General features: G+C 41.4%; 1 protein-coding gene across 1 annotated transcript; it reads right to left on the minus strand.

Annotated features, from left to right (window-relative positions):
* Positions 1–421: 421 nt before the first annotated feature.
* Positions 422–20,120, minus strand: avl9 (AVL9 homolog (S. cerevisiase)). The gene is made up of 16 exons (XM_067486025.1): positions 19,885–20,120; positions 17,126–17,246; positions 15,307–15,392; positions 14,532–14,603; positions 13,367–13,456; positions 13,224–13,290; positions 13,032–13,072; positions 12,899–12,937; positions 12,721–12,790; positions 12,008–12,498; positions 11,156–11,290; positions 10,826–11,045; positions 9,520–9,637; positions 9,054–9,107; positions 3,680–3,768; positions 422–3,098 (listed from the first exon to the last, which is right to left on the minus strand). Exons 1-16 carry the CDS (start codon positions 19,966–19,968, stop codon positions 2,971–2,973), a joined length of 1,905 nt encoding a protein of 634 aa, XP_067342126.1. The 5' UTR covers positions 19,969–20,120; the 3' UTR covers positions 422–2,970.
* Positions 20,121–20,363: the final 243 nt, after the last annotated feature.

A 20,363-nucleotide genomic window follows, 5' to 3' on the forward strand; every position in this document is an offset into this window, starting at 1 on the left:
GCAAAGAATAGAAATTGATTTTAAAGTGCAACTTCTGTCTAGCTGAGGAACTCATCTGAAGGATTTCATCTGGTTGGTTACAGCACTGAGGTTTGAGTCTTGTTGACCTGCTCACAATCACACTGGAGAACCAAAGGAAAGTCACTGAAAATTGAAGTTGCCCTCTGAGGGTTTCTAATTTTATTAGAGCTGCTTTGTCTACGGCAGCTAGTTTCCCCAGAATTTTAACTTTTCTCAAATGAAGAAAAGAGGGTTGTATGAAAAATGAATACATTTATCAAAGTAAGTTTTATTTTTCTATAGTCATTTTAAAAGTGTTGTATAATTTAGTGTCCATAAACAGAAAGAAACAAGTGAAAAATGTCACGTGACAAAGTCCAATTATTGATAGCATTTCAATTAGTCTACATGTCTAAAGAAATTTACTGATACCTTGATATAGTTCTGTCTGGCCAACAGTTCAGCAGAAAAAAGCCCTTTTTACATCAGAGTCTGGGAAAAGGCAGAAAGTAAAGACTCATCCACGTTAGTGTTAAAACTATTTGTTGTTGAACTGTAAGAAAAAGGATCAATTTCAGGTGGTCAAGTTATCAAAGGTTTTAGCTGATACAAGAACTACAAATACTTTTTTTTTAATTTTTCTCTTTTTCACATCATACATTTAATAAGTTTATAGGATTGTCTGCCCCAAAGTTTAATAAAAAGACATCAATAAATCTGTTTAAGAATCTGGGATCAAAAAAAAAAAAAAAGCTAGTCTGGCTCCACTGGGTGTGAATGCTTGCCTTGAACCATCCCAGGGGTCGCGGAGTTCATGTGTCCCTGGGATGCTGCTGAATTGTTGTCAGACAGTACATGGGTGGGTTTCTGTCTGGCCATGTGCTCCCACTGCAACAACAAGCCTCTACAAACACACACTGGCCACAAAGTGGTGGCTGTGCACACGCACAGTCTCAAGAGGCATAAAAGAAAACGATGATTCCACTACAAATTAAAATATGTGGCCTTTTAGTTATGTTTTAATACAGCAATATAATATAGCATCAGTTTCTTCTCAAATACATCAAAAGGATCTGTCAAGAAAATATTGCGAATCTGGCTTCACAATACATTCATATCCCATAAATACAAACTGAAAAATATATCAGAGGTTTAAAAAAAAAAAAAAAAAAAAAAACAGCTTTCAGCCGTAGTTTTCTTACGGATAACCCAGAAATCAAAAGCAAATTTCAACAATGTGGCAATGGCAGAAGAATGTGTAAAAAAACATTTAAAAGTTTAAAACTGGACTGGACAGCATGCTCATATAGGATTTTTGAATGAACATGGGGGGAAAACATAAGCACTTTGAAGTTACAGGTAAATACAAGATGTAGATTCACATAAAGAGAATATTAAGTTCGCTTTGTGCAAATACACACAGTGGTCCACAGATTTGGACTTGTTCCAGTGTTGTCATGATAAAACATGGATATTTATGATCCCAGGATCACACACACACAACAAATAAATTAAATATACTTCTCCAAATATATCTATATATATAGCTGACAGCAAGGTACAAAAAGGCCTGGTTGGTGGCTTTTTAAATACACCCTGCCAAACTCACAGCTGGGTGAAGGTTTGTTCAACGTTAAGACATTTTATTTTTCAGTAACCGTATTCAGACTTTGTAATTATGGTGAAGTAGTGTTTTGCACAAAATTTATGGCTGGAATAATTATTTGAATAACCGCGTAAACTAACTGCAAAGTAACTATTTAAGTCCTAATTCTATAAAATCAAAAGCCTTTCTGTTTCCTGCTTTTCAAAATGTGATAATTTGCTCATTTCATATTTCATACTATTGTAAACTGGATGCAAGTGACTCTGGGGCTGCTGAGTGGACAAAACAAGTAGTTTAAATTTGTCGGTGAGAAGCCCCGACTCAGATTTTTAATGTTTAGTTATGAATCTGGACTAATAACTGAAATGTTTATACAAAGTATTTCCCCAGGAAACACTTGCGATTTTCTCATTTGAATTGGAACGTGGCCGTGGGGCTAGCGTAGCTTAATTTAGCCAGCAAGCTAACATTACTGCTAAGCAAACTAGCTAGCTGACAATAAATGGTAAGTGATCAACCCTGTGTTTTTTTCCCCTCTTTGTCATCAAAACCACATTAAAAATAAATCCTACAGATGTTATTGTGTACATTTGTACGACTGAATGTTTATTTTATCATAACCTAAGCTAAAAGTTACTAGGCAATGCTAGCCAGCTAACTTTAAGACTTTCTGGTCAGCTAAAATGATTTAACTATAAAAAAGTGAACCTCTTAATATTTGAGAGTTTAGATTTTCTACTTGTCCAATTCCATTTCAGCGTAAACCTGGGTTCCCAGACATATTTAAATTACTTGTTTTGTTTTTTGACTCAAACTGTTTCGTCATAAAACGTGAGCCAGACTAAATTTTAAATTGAAACCAATAAAATCTGCAGAGGCGCCGCAGCTCAAGCCCCCTTTCCTCAAACCCAACATGCCCAAATTTTAGTTCTCAGCAAAATGTTCACTTGTAGTGAGCAGGGAGTGAACAGCACAAAGCCAACGGCAGCATCTTTAGTGTCTCACAGAAAAGCATCCAGCAAGAAAGGAGTAAACGAAAGTCACACAATGCAGCCTTATGAAATTTCTGGGGATTTTACCAAAAATAAAAATCACTGGCCGTCTCTGCCTCACAGTGGTTATAGACTGTACAACTGATAAGATGACAGCGCTGCCTTCCCTTAGTTAGGCCTCCTGTGCTGGGAATCTCCAATCAGGGATTTTAGGCTTATGGATTAGACTTGAAGCTCCCATTTCATTTTCAAGAAAGATGACCGTTTCTGCTCATATTCTTCACAAAACCAGGTCTCATGCCACGGACCCTCGGACAGAGGATCAGAGGACGAGGAGTTAAGAGTCACTGGGGGACTTTGGGGCACTTATGGTCACGGTTTGACCTCAGTTGCAGGCTCGTGAGACCCCGCTGGGTTTACGGCAGCAGGCTGTGCCAACGTGGAGAACCAGGAGGACATGGCTGACCTGGCGGTGGTCAGCGCTCCGCCGACTGACTGACCTGAAACAGAGATGGTGAGTGGTGAAGGTAATGTTTTCATAGCTTTTGAAAGTTGGCTGAAACCTTAAGATTAGTGACAAGTTGTGTATAATACATTTTTCAGTGCTGGTCTGCTGTGACTAGGATGCTGCGGATACACAAAGCATTTTGTTTAATTAGCAGGAATAAGTGAACGGGGCCGTGTGCTGGGCTCGTTCAGAAATTCTGCAGCAGTAACTAACTGACAAAGATGTCACCAAAACGTCAACAGCACACACCTAATTCCATAATTGCACCATCTGAATAATCACAGTATTTTGTTTTGTAAAAGTCAGCTGGTGGAGAGGAAATTGGGATATTTTCAAGGTGAAACCTTTTGCGCTGCAGTTTTTTTATGAAATAAACAAATGCAAATTAGTCGTGGGCCCAGGTGACATGATATTTGTGAAAGTGGTTCAAATGGTCTCAGCAGCAAACTTGGGAGTTAAGGAATGAAGACACTCAGCTGAAGTGTTTCAGAGCAAAGTCATGATGACATTCAGCTTTATTTTTTGGACTGTATGCGATTTTAATTCGCGGGCTTTATTTCCATGCTCTCTTACCCACTGCCTTCCCCGTCTGAACCACACTGCGACTGGTCGTCATCATGGCATTTCCGATCTTCTTCCCTCGCTCGCTGTTCTGTACAGAGCTGCAGTGGACAATGAGAGAGAACAGAGGAAAGGTTCACAAACGGACATCATTCACTCCCATCTCAGTCTCTGTTGTTTATCTGTCTCCCTTTCAAGAAGCGAAACACACCAAAGAGCTTTTTCTAAATGTTGCCTTAACCTCTTCGCTTGGATTATGTGAAAGGAGAAACTAGCCGTCACAGGTGGTCTATCTGATGATCATCACGGAGAGTGGAATCCAGTGGCTTCGCAGCAAATAGACGGCTAAATGCAGCAACACCTGGCTTTATCTAAACAGCAGTTTGGTCCAAGTCCAACATGCAACCTTTCACGCGGGATCCCTGCTGACCTGACATTCAGCAGGAATCTCACTCCTGCATCATCTGGGCAAACAGCAGTGTTGTTAAAAAGACTGTGTGGATACATGTCAGCAGCTGCAAAGCACAGACGTCTGACACTCAAAGCCTTCACACCCTCTAATGAGCCAATTATTTCATCAAAAATAAACTGTACTACAGTGGCGCTGCCTGTAGTAGAGGCTTATTACAGAACTGTTACAGGATTGGAGTGTATTTGTGAACATAAAAAGATAGTTGAATCTATTTTAGTAATTAGCAGTTAAGACGCTTTTATCCAAAGAGACTTACAAGTGAGATACAACAAGCATCTTTTTGCTTGTCCTGTCAATTTACAGCAAGTGTTAAAGTGGCAATAAAATCAGACTTCTGAGCATCACGAGTTAAGGAGAGGATCTAAACTGCACTGTTGGATGCACACGTTTGTGTCCCCTTATTTTAAAATAGAAAAAACAGCAAAAGTAAATACATTTGTCTTCATTCCTAGCTAAAATAATAATAAACTACTACTACTACTACTACTACTACTACTACTACTACTACTATCAGAAAATACAACAGAGCAAAAGAAATGAGCTAAAAGGAAGAAAAACATCAAAGAACCTTGTCACAGCCAAGATTTGGCGGTAAAATAAAAAGAAAAAAAACCTGCAGGAGTCTGAAACCTGAAACCAAAGAGAAAGTGTGTGTGCGCGCGTGTGTTGGTGGCACAGCTGCTGTCATTCCTCCACACCACAGACGACACAGAGTTTATCTGACTACAGCGTCAACATGACACCGCTCTGAGCTCGGCCAAGCGTGAACCGCTAGCCTCTGTGGCGTCTCGGAGTCAGACGGACGTCCCGCTGTGCCGACATTCAGCAAGTGGATCCAGCAAACAAGCTGCAGTTGCTAGGCGCTTGTTGCTAGGATCAATAACCTGACTGCACATCCACCAGAGGAATCTGTCCTCGCCGTGCCAGCTTCCTTTTGTCTGGCTTTCCAAAGTAAGAGACCTGCTGCTGTGCACTGCCAGCAGTGTTAAAAGGTGTTTTTTAATGCCTGATTAAAGCTTCTATATGTAGAGGTTTAAAGTTGTGTGTCCCAAAGCCAGCAGCCAAACAGACAGAGCCATTTATTAATCCATGAAATTAAGAGGGAAATATAACAGCATTTACATCTACTGCCACCACTGTCAAACATTTAACAAAACATTTCAATCAGATTTAGGTCTGTTAAACCATTTTTGTTGGCTCATAATCACAGTTCATCAGGCAGACAACTGTTTTATAAATCTGCACGGCTAAGTAAAATAGATGAATACATATTTTTAATTCAAAGGGAAAATCCTGATTCTCCTCTATAAAATTTTTTGATTGAATATAAAATTCACTAAATGCATCATTCTTGTTAAAATGCAGACTCTACCGATTCTAAAGTGCTTTAGTGTCATAGAAATTTGGGGGGAGGTCATTTTCTGTACTATGTTATTTAATAGTTCATTTTCAATCAGCTCATTTTTAGACATAAACCTTCAATTTTTAGTCATGGTCTGATTTATTGGAAAAAAATAAAATTCAAAAGACATGTAAGGTGAGGTTTTTATGTTCTGCTACAAAAATATATTTTCTGTGTGTGTGGCACATTGTCGAAATGGACAAATGAAGAACTGTACATTAATATTCTGTTTAGGGGACAATTGGGTGGAATAATAAAAATAAAAAATCTGGCTCAAGTGGTAAAATGATCATATTTAAACTATTTTCAGATGCCACCAAGCTTCTTGGTTCTAGCTTCTCAGTCCTTCTAACCAACCTTTGGTAACAGAAAACAGTCCTCTCCCTGACTTAATGTGGGCAGTATTAGCTCAGAAAGAAGCCCAGCGGACACAGCGACTCTTCGTCTCGCTGGCTGACCCAAATAAACGGCTCCTTTTAAAGCGGTAGTGGGCCGACAATACAGGAAGATCCTCCAACTGCATGTCTGCCTGCAGCCGTGCAGCTTGTCATGTGACTCTTTTCTGAGATCATCTCTGCCACCGGCTGCTCTTTGTCCAACACTGTTGACAAAGAATCATGAAAAGGGTTGGCCTCAGTAGCCCTCAGTGCTTCTGTACTACACACGCAACACAGCAAATTCCCAAGGAAGTTGAGTGTAGGGCCTAGTTTTTCGTTTTTCTCTTGTGTGTGTGTGTGTGTGTGTGTGTGTGACGGGGAGTATAAATGGAGGGTAGATGGCAGGGGCTGCAGCATATAAGGAGAAAGTGACAAAATTAGCCGAGTGGACCAGTATCTTGATGATTGCGACACGTCAGAGAGGTCCCTGTGTGTCCCATTAACCCCAGTCCCCCCAGCATCGTCTCGCCTCAAGTTGCAAAACAGCTCGTTTGCTCATGCACTGAGATTGGAAGTTTTGTGATGTCCGTGAAAGATCACAATCTTAAATCTAAGTTGCTTGTGCAAAAGGTTTCAAGACACTTTCTACAGTCACAAGTCATCCAGATACTAAACTGCAAAGATCATAGAAGAGCAGTAGGGTATTTTGTGTCACTTTGTGACTGTCAAATAATTTTCTTGGACTCATTTTAATCAGCATGTTGAAGTGAAACCTGTTTTATTTGTGTGCAGTGTGTCTACTGAGCTTCTTGGAAAAAATGGGGGGGAATATCAAATATTGGTTTAAGCACTGAAAAATCAACACTGATATGATTCATGTGGTATTCCCTGGATTTAATAACTGCCTTTAGTGATTTCAACATCTCTCAGAGATGACGTCCGTGAGGCTCGGAGCCTCTGACAGTCAATAAACACTCGTCTCCTATGTTCAAGGTCGGGGTCAAGAAGGAGCTGCAGCCGCGTCCTCGCCTCTCCACGTGCTGGGAAGTGCAAACGCTGAGGCAGGAAATGGGAGGTGTTTATACCAGAGAAGCTCTGATGGCTGAATGCCAAACCTCCTCCATGAACCCCCTGATCACCCCCCCATCCCCCACCACCAAAGCAGCTATATCTAGAGTTTTATAGAGCAGTGAGGGGAGCTGAGAGCCAGCAGCCCCTTTAACCACACAGTTGTACTTTTCAGCTCTTTTCATCTCAAGGTCACGGTCGAGGCTGAATTGAGGGGACGGTGCATATACTGTTTATTCACAAACTATTAAGGGCTGCAACTGTGTAATTATTTTCACTGCTAAAAAAGCTGATGATTATTTTCTCCTACAATGGCAGAAAATAGTGAAAAATCCTCAGTTTTCCTAAAATTGCTTAAATATTCAGTTTCCTATGACAGAAGACTAACCAGCAAACATTTACACAGTAGGTGGGAAAATCAGTTAATTATTATTGCTTTGGCTTTGAAATTTGGTTAAATGAATATGTGACTGTTAAAGCAGCTCTCATTTCATTTGCTCTCAGCTCTTAGCACAACCTGGATAACATTAAGTAAGAGGCTGCTTGGTTTCGTCATTCGTTAAAACAATGTTGTCTCGGTCAATGAAACTGCTGTTGTTCAGGTGAGGATGAAAGTGTTGGTGCCTTTCCAAGAAAAGAAGAAACCTACAAAAACCCACAAAGCTCTAAAATGACTAAAAAAGAAACAAAATTAGACTATGCTTTTGACTTATGATTCAACATATTTTAAATAATAGGAAAAAAAAGACTAAACCAGACAGCAGAGGGATTAATTCACTCCAGTTGAAAAAGGCTGAATGAATAATTGTGAATTTCTTCCTCTTGTAAAGCACCTTGCACCCCCAAGTCTGATACATGGTATGCAAACAAACTTTGACTTATTTGACTTATTTGGGAGAAGAGGATGCAGAGGATATGGTTAGAAGGAGGCAGGTGATTCGCTGTGGTGATGAAGAATCCTAACTATAACTACTCTACTCAGTGTAAGGTCCCTCCACCGTGTTTGTTTACTAAAGCATTACGACAGAGGTCACAGCACACATGACACCATGTCCCCTGAGTGTGAAGTGAGACCACCCCGAGTATCAGAGCCCATGTTCCCACTACGAAGCTAAGTTCAGGACGAGGACACAACTTATCTTAAGTGTAACATTAGAAACTGCACTCCAGCTGTGCAGGGAGTCACCTTTCATCCACACTTCCTGGACTGAAAGCCGAGACGAAGCTGAAGAAGTCTCCAGCTCACGTTTTTTGAGAATCAAACTCACTCATAATTAATGACTGATATGAGATGCTTGCCGCCACCATAAAACCCACCTCAGCCGCCCCCAACGCGAAAATCGGTGAGCTGCTGCAGCATAAAGTAACACACGGCCTCCAGCTCTCTGTAACATATATAGAGTTTATAGAGCGTTTACAGCTGGGTGCTGGACTGCACAGCGTGTGACAACACGCTGAGGTTCTAGCAACAACACATTTAGATTAAATGATTTTGCATTGATTGATGACTGCACTGATTTTCCAGCTCTATAAATTGTTCAATTGTACTGTACGTTTGTTATTATACCAGATATTTGCCACAACCCTTCAGTGTTTGGTTGTGCTTCCAGTATTCAGTTGTCTTTTAAGTACTGAGTACTATTTCCTGTATTAAGTTGCACTTTTGTGATTGTATTTTTTAGTATTGATTTGTATTTTCAGAATTGGCTGTGTTTTTAATATTTGTTTGTTTGGTTGCATATGGACTAGTTCTGTATATCACACCCCCTGTCAACTTGCATGTGTCTTCTTAAGTGTGCTTTAATGTGGTGAGCTCTCAGGGCGATTGTATGAATCTGAAACCCAGGCACTGACTTGTATAATCATCATGTCACCACAAGAGTGCAGCAGCCCGTATGTTTTCGGGGGAAGTACAGTAAATCGACTGATCTGAAGAAAAACACTGTAATCTGCTCCCACTTATTTAGGTTATTGTTTTATACTGCTGAGGTGAAACGAAAGACACATTTTCACTTCACAAGTCATTGTGTGTTATACTTGGAGGCAGGGCGATGAAACGATACTCACTGTGAGAGCCGAAGCTTCACATCAGCAACACTGTACTGACCCTGGAACGGGTGTCTGCAAAAAAAGAAGAAAGGCAGAAATAACTCGTGTGTAAATAATGTGCTGCCCAGTTTTCTACAGATTTGCCTTTGGAGATTTACATTCATTTTATTTATTTATATTTTTATTCTACTTGTTTGGAAGGACTTTCTACAATGAAAGATGACAAAAATGACACATTTAACAATAAGTGTATTTGAACTGACACTACATCTGCTATTCCAAGAATATTTACAAATAATTTTTGTCCACTCTTTGTATGCAGCACTCAGGTTGTCAATTGTGCCAGAGACCCTAATATCCTAATACCCTGCTGTGTGCAATCTAACTGCAAATTTCTTTACTCCATCTTAAAGGCTTCCTGGCAGAAGTGCCTGGTGAAATTGGAGATTTGTCAGTCACAGAGGTCCCCTTTCTGTGCACCTACCCTGGGGTTATGGAGGTCATGGCAGGGTGCTTGTTGCTGTACCACACTCTGTAGTTATGGGTGATCTTCCATGCCGTGATAAAAGGTGCACCATAATCAGCCAGCAGCCGCTCATTATCTGAACACAGGCAACAGGAAATAGAAGGCAATCAGATTGTACAGGATCATTAGGTGTGTGTGACGAAATACTTACAGCACAAATAATCAGTAGTGAAGCATCTCAACAGGAATCACTCTCTATAGCAGGAAGTACAACTAGTATGAATACAGATTTGACTGACTAAACTAAAGCTAAACTATATTAAATTTAAGTTTTTCTAATTCTTTGCAATAAACACAGAAACAAAACGACAAAACCTGGTGCTCTCTACTGGAATAAAGGTCATTTTCTAAAGTGAATTAAAGCACAAGTTTTTTTCCTAAGTGTGTCCCAAAACAAGAATCGGGCCCATATGCACAATATATAGCTTATATTCTCAGTGTCTATTCCCCCAATTTAATACAGGTTTTTAATAGATCTGAAGATAATAAGTCTTTAGCTTCCCAGTTTAGTCACATTAAGTGCAAGAGTTTCAAAGCTGCAGTCTTTTTAACTTGAATTGTTCTTTCCTTAAACTGCAACTCAACAGGAAAACACTGTCGAGGGAAAGACAAAGAGGGAAGTTCACACTAAAACAAATGATATATGGAAGATTTCCCCTTGATTGGTTGATCCCCTGGCACTCAGAATGCCAGTCTCAAGTCTCATTTTAGCTGTACATAGCATTTTAGATCTCAGAAGGAACGATTACAGAAGTTAAGACCTCTTTCAATGTTTGTATGGGCACCTGACTGTCATTTGAAGAGGCCCATAAAAAAAATGTGAACCCATACTTTAATGGTACACGAGCAGCGGAAGAAACAAACTAAAATAAATGAATCGGGAAATAACTGTCGTAGTGCTTTTGTATGTTTTAGCCATTTAAAGACACACTGTGGAGGAATTAGATTTTCAAGTCACTTCAACAATTACATCGTATTTTCTGTTTTGTCTTTTGATTTGTTCTTTTGTGTTTGGGTGCATTATTCTATTATAATCCCTTGCTTCCATTAGTTTGATAAGTTTAGTTTAAAAGCAAATGAAACTGTACTTAAAACGACTTAACATTTAAATTCAGATCAAATGTGTTCATAGCCTTATTGCCGTTTTTTAATAATAGCCTGCAGGTGAACAAGCCAATTAATAAAGAAGTAAGTAAGATAACCACTATATACAGGAACGTGACAGAATGAATAAGTTCATATGATGAGTGTATGAGAGAGGTACCTTGCTGTATTGCAGAGGACAATAAAGAGTGGAGGTACAGGGTGAACTGGGCTCTGATCCACTCGTCTCCGCCCTCCCAGCCTGTCCCGTCCAGGAAGACGTCATCGCGGTTCTCCGTCACGTGTTTAACCAGGTAGTCTGCGAATCGTAGGTCTGCCGTCGTCAGGTTGAGGATCTTCCGGAGCTCGGGGTCCTGGATCTGAATACGAGCTTCTTCCACCTACAGCAACAAAGCATGCGAGACTCATTCTTTCAGGAAGACCACCTCTAAAAGTAAACTACAGTACAACTTTTTTCCCACTGAATTAAAAGTAAACGTTCAAGACCTACCTCCACAATAGCATCACTGAGGTGCCGCTGCTGGCGGAACAGGATGTTAGTCGCTCCAGCAACAAAGCCTCGCACTGTCACATCTGATAGGAGGTGATGCTGCTGCAGGGCCATGTAGGGCAGACACAGGTAACCCTGGAAACAACAAAACGGCCACTGGGAGTAAAAATCCATTCCTTTGGCAAATGTATTTACTTACACGCTGTACTCACACGTAAAGTCACATACACTAATGATCAGCCACAAAATTAAACCGCCACCGAATTATTGTGTCTGGTATTATAAGATCTGGGGAATTTGGAAGCAACTGACCAAGCAAATGCTTTAGGCGGTGAAAAGGGGTCAGCATGGGCACTTCCCTTCACTACATGAACCCATGACCTTTTCTTTGATTCACCACTTTGGGTTTGTTGGACCACTTTCAGTAAGCACTAACTACTGTGTGCCAGGATTACCTTACCCTACCCAGTTTATGTCAGCGTACCTCAAAGCCATTTGCTTCCTCATTTTTGTCTGCCTCTAACTTTAAGAACTGACACTTCACTTGCTGCTTAATACTGTTTATCCCACACTCTGACAGGTGTCACTGTAATGAGATAACTAGCGTTATTCACTTCACTTGACAGCAGTTTTAATGTTCTGGCAGTGAATGCTAACATAAATACGCACCTTATCTCAATTATTCTCACATTTTTAGTTTTGTCTGTCTTGTTTCGTGCTGGTGTTTCAAGATGAAAACGTCATTTGAGGTTCTAGGAATATCTGATGGAAATTGTTTTTCATACATCTCTTTCAAACAAATCCCTTAAACTTATAAAATGAAAGTATTAAATCAGTGGCATCTCTCATTACCTTAGTGAAGACGGCAAGTGGCAGGCCATACTGATCCTCCTCCAGTCCAGACACCAAACCTTGGACGACCCCTCCCTGGCTAGTGGCTGACTGCGGCTGCACTGTAATCGGTGTCCCTGATTTGGAGTCAAAGGCGTCTGGCAGCTCGAACCCCACCTCCTTTCCCTCTGCTGTCTCTTTAGGATCACCCTCCTCTAAAACACTGGGGTCCAGAGTCTCCCAGTCGCTCTCTGAGGACTCCGGTGAGGTGCGGGATGGGGGTTTGAGGAGGTGGTTGACTCCCTCGGTGCTGGTCCTAGAGGACAGAGACACTGCGGCGGGCTGGGCAATCTTCTCCTCCGCTGGCACCAGGGTGGTGTCAGGGATGTCAGTGACGGACACAGAGACAAACTCCTCTGCTCCGGAGATGCTCTCCACCAGTCTCACGTCCTCTGACACGCTGCTCTTAGGCCTGTAGTGGGATGAGTCCACCAGCCCATGCTCAATCATACCTGCACCAACCAGATCAATTAAAATGTCAGCTTGTTACATTGTCTGATTGCAGGTTTTCTACAAACACTCTGTAATAACTTGGTCTTTGCTGACACTTTGTTGTTTATCTCCCCAGCGTTTGATGTCATTTTTAATCTTTCACACTTTAATCTCCTACACAGATGCACAAGAAACACCCAATGCCTCACCAATGTCAAATTCAACATTTTGGAGTCACTGACCTGGAAACAATGACAAAACTGTCATCAGAGCTCCGACTAGTCTGTTGACCGGAGACACATAGAACAGAACCTGCAAACATAGGTTAAAAAATATATATATACACATATAAAAATAAAAATAAATATTTACAATTGCAAAAGGAAAGGAAGAAAAGAGGAGTTTCAGTTTGTAAAATACCTTTTTCTCCAGCAGAATGAGCTTAAAGAGGATGACAGCCTGTGAAAACACAAAGAATGACTGATTCCACACACTAATTGTTTTGCTTTAATTTTCTTTGCTTAGTATGATCATGAAATATCTTATTTTCTACCTTGTGTCGAAAGTGCAGTATTAGATCTCTTGGTGATAAGCCTGAAGAGGGGAATTTACCACGCAGAAACAGATGCATGAATATTTGTTGTGCAATAAAACCATTATTTGTGTTTAGTATCATGTGGACAGACTGTGATGTGTAACTGCTCAATGTTAGATTACAGGCACATTATAATGACGCTTTACTCACCTAAGTAAACCTGTGAACCATCCAGAGCCGAACCCCTCAGAGAGCTGTTCATGTGTTCGTACAGTTCCTGCGACGCCGAGAGTAAACGTGAGGTAAATGGAGGTGACAACCGAATATTACAACATTAACAAATGTGTTCTCACCTTCAGAATAGAGATCTGTGAAAAGTCTTTCTCCTCAAAGTAGGCGTGTGTGATGAGCTCCAACTTCGCTTGAAGCAGCCCGTAGAGAGGCTACACATCAAAACAAACACCGTCAGCAGCAGACCACGTGTGTGTGTTTATGTCTGACTCACTTACAGTACGGCCCATAAAAATTAGACATTATACTTCCTGTTTCTCCAGACCAACATTTGCTGCTTCATGCTCTTTTTAGAAAAGGCTGGAATGAAGCTTTTATTCCTTATTGTTACACAAAACAACATAACAGAGGGAAACTAAATAGGTTTACTAAATCTAAGCAGCCTGAGTTTGTATAATTGTCCCTCCCACCTTCCTAATACACATAGTCTGTCTTTCAGCTAAAAAAAAAAACTACAGTTATTTTAAGATGGCACCATGTTGTTGTGATCAACATGAGAAGTGTGTTTTTGTACTACAGTGCAGAAACTGTCATGAATGACTGGTTATTCATTAGCAGGAAACACATGTGTAGAACTGCTATTTATCACCGGCTAAGCTTTCATGCATAAGTGCATCCTGTTAGTTTCCACATTTCTGCCCATTCAGATTTGTGGTGAGAGCCTGTCAAAAGGTCTAAAAGCAGGAACATTTTTTTTTAAACGTGCAGGTTATTACTGATTGGCCTCATATTTTCAACATTGCAGTAATTTTCCAACACATCAGCAGAAAAACATGATTTTTAATTTTTTCTGAAGTTCAGTTTAAAATTTCTAATGGCTCAGCCCAATTGTTTCTGAGTGTACAGCACCAAAACCCTCACAGTGAGCCGACAAATCTCTGTGGGGCCACACGAAAGACAAATTAGGTTCTGACACCCAACATGTCGAGTTTTTCTTTTTTTATTACTTCATATGAGAGAAGATTGTTGCCTCAGAGGCTCAAAGGGCAGATTCCTGAACACTGTGACATAAAATATAGGGAAATAAAAAAAAAAGAAGCTTTTTTTGGTTATAATGAATCTCTCCCATATTTTCTTCCTCTTGTCTGCATTTTTTATGATCACAGTAAGGTCACTGCAATATTTCACAGCCCAGTAACTTGACTCATGAGTTCATTTGTTTGTAAAGCCCCTGAAGCTTATTCCATTATGTTTTAGGACAACGGCATCATCCTCGGAGAGACTCACCACTCGACTGAGGACACAGACGCTCTTCTGAACCGTCTCCCTCGTGACGTCGGCTTTTCGGACCTTCAGGGCCTGAGGTGGAATTTTTTAAAAAGTAAATAATTAGACCACTTCACATCAGACGAAAATAGAACAGGACATAATCATTTTACATTCTCCAAATGTTTCTAATCAACTCCGATCGTAGACACAAATGATGCTTTGTCTGCATAATTGTGAGGACACCACATGGCCTAAAGTATATGGACACCTGAATTTTCCATCCCAATGTAAAAACCAAATATTTAATTTTAAAAGCACTGTATTAATCTACTGCTATGTCTAAGTTTTGATCTTCTTTTGGAAACGTAGGGGTCCTGGTGACTCAATGGTTGGAGCATTGGTTTGTGATGCAGAAGGGTGCAGGATCAAATCCCAACCCACCAGCCAATAAGGGCCACCTTGGTGTCGATCCCGAGCCTGGATAAAATGAGGGGGGGGGGGGGGGGGGGGGGATTGCGGCAGGAAGAGAATCCGGCACAAAACTCAAGTCAAATCAACGTGCGGAACACGTTCCGCTGTGGCGAACCCTGAAAGGGACGAGCAGAAAGCAGTTGATCTTTTGATCTTCCTTTTGAAAATTAGATCCTCGGCTTCTTTTTGACTAAATCTTTCCCCTCCTCAAGTTTAAATCCTCCACTCTGCTTGCTTGTGTCCACAGTCCAGGACTCCTTCACTATTTAGGACAGAAGCTTTTCTCTAGATAACACATTTAGAAAAAGTGACACAGTCTCACCTTTGCTTCTATTTGGCGATAACAGGACACACCATAGACGCACTTCATGTCTCCACTGAGAGGGGGCAGGTGAAAATACACTGTGTCTGCAAGAAAGGAAGTCAGGCATTAGGATACTGGTGATGCTGAAGACTAGGAGTTTAAACTAAAAGAGAAAATTACCAAGATGAGAAGAAACATTCTATAGTGATGTGTTACTGCTGAGAGGTTTGCCCTGCTCTCACACTGCAGAGCAGACCCCACATAGGTCAGGCATGGACTGATTATGAGAAAACAGATCTTTTAAACAAGAAATATGGAAAGTAAATACAGAGGTTCTGCTATATAAACTTGGTTAGTAATCTCCACTCTAGCACCGGATGTTTACCACTTCACATTTATGAGATGAGAGGTTTGGACATCTGACACACCAAAAGTCTCACATTTCACTTTGCTCATTATTTGCCATGTATGTAATTTAGCAAAAACATTGTTTTGAAGAGGGGGCGAGGAGCATTTTATAATGCGGTGAAATTGTTTTTCAGGATGAGATGACAGCAGAGTCACAAAGGTCAGACTACGGACGCCAAGATATTAGCAAGTCGGACGAGGAGGAAAAGGTCCAGGCTTGGCAGCAACAGGGCATCTGGACAGATGTTACAGCACAGCATAAGCCTTAAACCTCTTAAACCGGTTCAAATTAAACAAATCACTCTTTCACTGTCTCACGCTTAGTACTGTAGTAACTGTCTCCTTCCAACACCACGTCTTCCATTACTGTGACATAAAATCCCATATTTCACTGTGTGACACAGAAAGTCTAAGCAGACAAATGCAAAGCAGGGAGGACAGACTGTGAGAACTGAGAAACTCTCCTGTCCAACATCATGGCTGCAGCAACAGTGCTGATGAGTGTAGTTTATCGTAAAGTGTAGATGAACTTTGCCTCTGCTTCTGCTGTTTGTCTTCACGGGATGGTGAACCACAACACTGTCACATGACCTGGAGCCACACCGCACTCTCCCTTTACAGCCTGGATACTGTTCCTGGTTTCACCAGCTTTTACAAAACCAACACAGACATTCACCTGTGGCATACTGTACTCACGCAGTCTTTATAATGACCAAATAATGGATTCCCAGTGGCATTTTACCCAACAGGTTTTTAAGTACACACAGTCCATGAGTGTAAAACCGAGACATCACTTATACTGTGAGTCCAGTGAGCTTCTTGGCATTAAGTAACAAGGCAGCTGAACTGACAAAAGGTCTGTTTCCACTACAGTAACCTTTCCCAGTGACCAGGAACATTTAGAGGAACTTAGCTCCTCAACTGGCCTTTCCACTGGAGGAACTAGGCTCTATATTTAGTTCTGAGGTCATAGTTCTGCCACCTAAAAATAAAAAGTCACTGGTTGGGGGTAGTAATTTTAGGATTTCAGAGCATGGCCTGCAGAGCTAAGTGAATGGTCAAATATCACTCAGCATTCCTGAAACCAGCTGGACTTGAAAATAAGTTGAAAATAAGAATGGAGCAGCCAAAACGATTTCAGGAGCGATGAGCCAAAGATGAAGTGCATATAGTAACATAAAAATAAAAGGACCATCATTTCTTCCATAAAGAATCCTTTTGATCAAGAATTCAGAGATCCTTTTACTAATCATTGCTTCTGAACTCTCAGTCTGTCCTCAGGCATCTCGTCATTAAGAATCAGTTCCTAATTAACTACTTGCATTTGGTGTCCTGTTGTGTGCAGTGTTACTGGAATATCTGGAAATTCTGCATTAAATACTTAGGTTGTGGTACAAATTAAAAATGCTGCACTGCACACGTGACATACCTTCCTGATAGTTGTGTGCCCCATCAGGTAGAGCCAGGAAAGGAAGGTACTTCCACTCCTCAGGCAGCCGGCTACTGTCATGACCCTCATCTGGCATCAACGGTGGGTAGGAGAATTCAACCTGATGACACAGGGAAACATAGTGTGACTTGATTTAAATGAGCTACTGCGGTTATGAACGGTGGCATGTCAAGTTTCTCTCAGTTTAGTTCCCATTTCAGTCATGTTCTTTGTGTGCTTCCTCTTAATTTCTCAGCTTAAAGTCAGATGATTGCCTGCATCCGTGTCAAGTCAAACCGGCTAGAAAATAAAACAATATTTGACAGAGAAATTGATGAAATTAAGAATCAAAAAGGATCTCGGGTTTGTCTCTTTGTGTTGGCCACAGTGGACCCCGCCTCTCGCCCAACAACAGCTGGAAGGGGCTCCAGCCCCATATGACCCTGAATTTGATAAGTGGGTTAAGACGAATGAGTAGTGCATCAGCAATTTAGCACTGAATGAAATAATTGAACAATCATATCCAAACAATATGAAAAACTGCTGTCAGTATGTTTCTCCATGCCACAGTTGTGGAGTTTACAACTTTCAGTGACCTCATCATGTTCCTGCTGAGCTTCAATAAAAGCTACAATATCTGAAGAAAACATTCACAGTGCTATTGTCATTCTAATACAAAGCCCAGCCTCCTGTCAGCAGTGATAGCAAGGAGCCTCCTACAAGATTAACCTACACCTTGCTCGTCCTGAACGGCACACACACCCGTGCTGAGTTCTCTCCCTTAGGGCAAAGTGCCACTCCTGAATCTGCAGGACTGGTGCTCTTAATAAAAACACTTCAGCAAGCTTCCTGCCAGACAAACAGGTGGGCAGCAGGTGAATAAAAAAAAAAAAAAAAAAAAAGCAGAAGCTTGGTAGAGAGAGAGAGAGGGAGACAACTGATGGATTAAAGACCCAGGAACCCAATCTTCTGATACCCAGCAGGAGGGCACTGAGCCCTATCAGATAGCAACACCACCAGAGGCACCAGGAACAAAGAGTGTGCCCCGTCTGCTTTGTTGCAACTTCTGTCTAATTTCTGCATCAAAAAGTGCCCCCCGCCCCCTCCCCACCCCAATAAGCAGCTGCTTCCGAAGCCACTGAGTTGAATCAAACAGGCCACAGTAAAACAGACCCCTTCACTTTTGAGAGACAGATGGGGAACGGCGACTACAACAAGGCTCAGTGTTTAGCTTATGGCTGCCAGATCAGCCTGTTACAGTGATAAAATCAGAATTGGGCCACTTATGCCTGAACGCTGCTTTTGTCACGCAGTATGCAACATCTCAAACGTGTCAGCAGTCTTCTTTGCAGAACAGGTTTGCAGAAGCAATAAGCCCAAAAACAACCTGTAAGCTTTGTGTCAGTGACTTTGTATTAACTTCAGTTAAAAACAAAGCAAACTAGAGCTTTGTAGAGAATAAGTAATGATTGTAAAACCTTCAGTGGCTCTGCAGGTAGAGCTGAGACAGACATTCACACCCTCTATCTCCTCATATGTAATGTGATTGGAGATATATTTTAGTTCATAACAATTGTTTGCCATGTTTTTGGAACCAACTGATGTTTTTTTTCCATACCACAAAGCATCAACGTTTACTTATTAGTCATTCATCCGTCCATTATCTATAAACACTTATCCTTTCCTGTGTTGTGGGGGGTCTGGCCCAGCTGTCATTGGGCAAGAGGTGGGGTAACGCCTGAACAGGTCTCCAGTCTGTCTCAGAGTCAACACAGAGGCACATACACAGGAAAATAGGTGTATCGCAGGAATTAAGGATTAATGAGCAACTATTTTGATAATTGATTGATAGATAGATAGATTCAGTCATTTTTCACAAAATGACAAAACATTCAATTTAGCAATTCTCTGTTTTACTTGTTATAAAGGCGAATACACTGAATATGTGTGTGTTTGGACCCATTGGACTACGTCACCATGAGCTCTGCCAGTATTCTCTTTTCTGTGATTTTGAATTAATAAACGAAGCAAATCAGCCGCCCATGCATTAACCAATAATCCAGCCACCATTTAAAAGCACTGCTGCTGACAATGTACCAAAACTGTGATACTGCATTATTACTAGTGTCGAGGACAACAAACTTTACCACGTCATCCTCCTCATATGAATTACAATGAGTCTGTTTCAGTTTAAAAAAAAAACTGTGTGTACATAGGTTTGGTCCTGTATTAATTTTCTTTCTCAAGAAACGAAATTGCACAAGCACTGTGCAAACCACTGCATTAAAATACACATGGTCATCCCCAAAACCTCCTCCTACTCCTACAAGCAGTCATCACATCACATTGGCTTTTGCCTGGATCGGCCAGCTCTGTTTGAAGAGTGAATCATCAACAAGGGGGAGAATCGTGTGCTGTACAAACAGAAATCTTGTATTCAGAAACAGTAAGTAATGCAGTGTGTAATTTAAAAGACACTGGACTGGAAATGTGTCCAAGTTGGCAGCAGAGCACATGTTACATAAGAGTGTGAGCCCAGAGCAAACAGCTGATGTTAACTACAACCTCTTTTCAACGCGTGTCAGCCGGGGAACAATTATTATCCCCAAACCTACAGGGCTATTTATGCACTATCGGAGCTTCAATAAGCAGTTTAGAGAGCTGGAGCACAGTCCTGCAGCTGTGTGGAGTCAAAGTGCATCCGAATAGAGTCTCTGTTTTCTGTTAGCTACTTTAGCTCAGCGCAGGGGGTCACGCACCTGACAGCCCTTTTTGTGGTGAAATCCAACCACCACGATATGAAGCACCGGACCTTTGACTTCGTCTCTGCCCTGGGACTCCATCGCCCCAACGGTGTTCGGGCACTTGGTGTAAACGCAGTTTGAAAACGGAGCCGACGCGGTTCCTCCTAAATCGACGCCGTCTGCCAGACACTGACAGGCGGGCAGCAGCGATGCAAAACACACAGATGCGTTTCTCTTCCGCTTTGGAGAGCTGCGCCTCCGGGGCGAGAGGGTTCACTGCAGCGTGCTTCCGTGTTCGCTTAGCTAACCGGACATAGCTTTGTGAAAACATCGCACGTCACCGTGACTGAAACCCGGACCAGCGGCAGAGCGTTGCCCAGCAGCACACACCCGTGTCAGTCTTTTCTTAAATTTGCTATTTTTACCTTTTAAACGTCTCTAACAAACACAGTTGCCATGATTCGTGTTATTGAGGGAGTTCTCTTGTCTCAGAT

Source organism: Channa argus, chromosome 19, assembly GCF_033026475.1.
Source record: "Channa argus isolate prfri chromosome 19, Channa argus male v1.0, whole genome shotgun sequence".
NCBI lineage: Eukaryota > Metazoa > Chordata > Actinopteri > Anabantiformes > Channidae > Channa > Channa argus.

Excerpts from the sequence above, each read along its gene's own strand:
- avl9 (XM_067486025.1), bottom strand. The coding sequence starts at position 19,968 with ATGGAGTCCCAGGGCAGAGACGAAGTCAAAGGTCCGGTGCTTCATATC. Across the intron at positions 13,457-14,531 it reads TCTGTGTCCTCAGTCGAGTG|CCTCTCTACGGGCTGCTTCA; the intron begins GTGAGTCTCTCC and ends TTTGATGTGTAG. Across the intron at positions 11,291-12,007 it reads CACTTGCCGTCTTCACTAAG|GGTTACCTGTGTCTGCCCTA; the intron begins GTAATGAGAGAT and ends TGTTGTTTCCAG.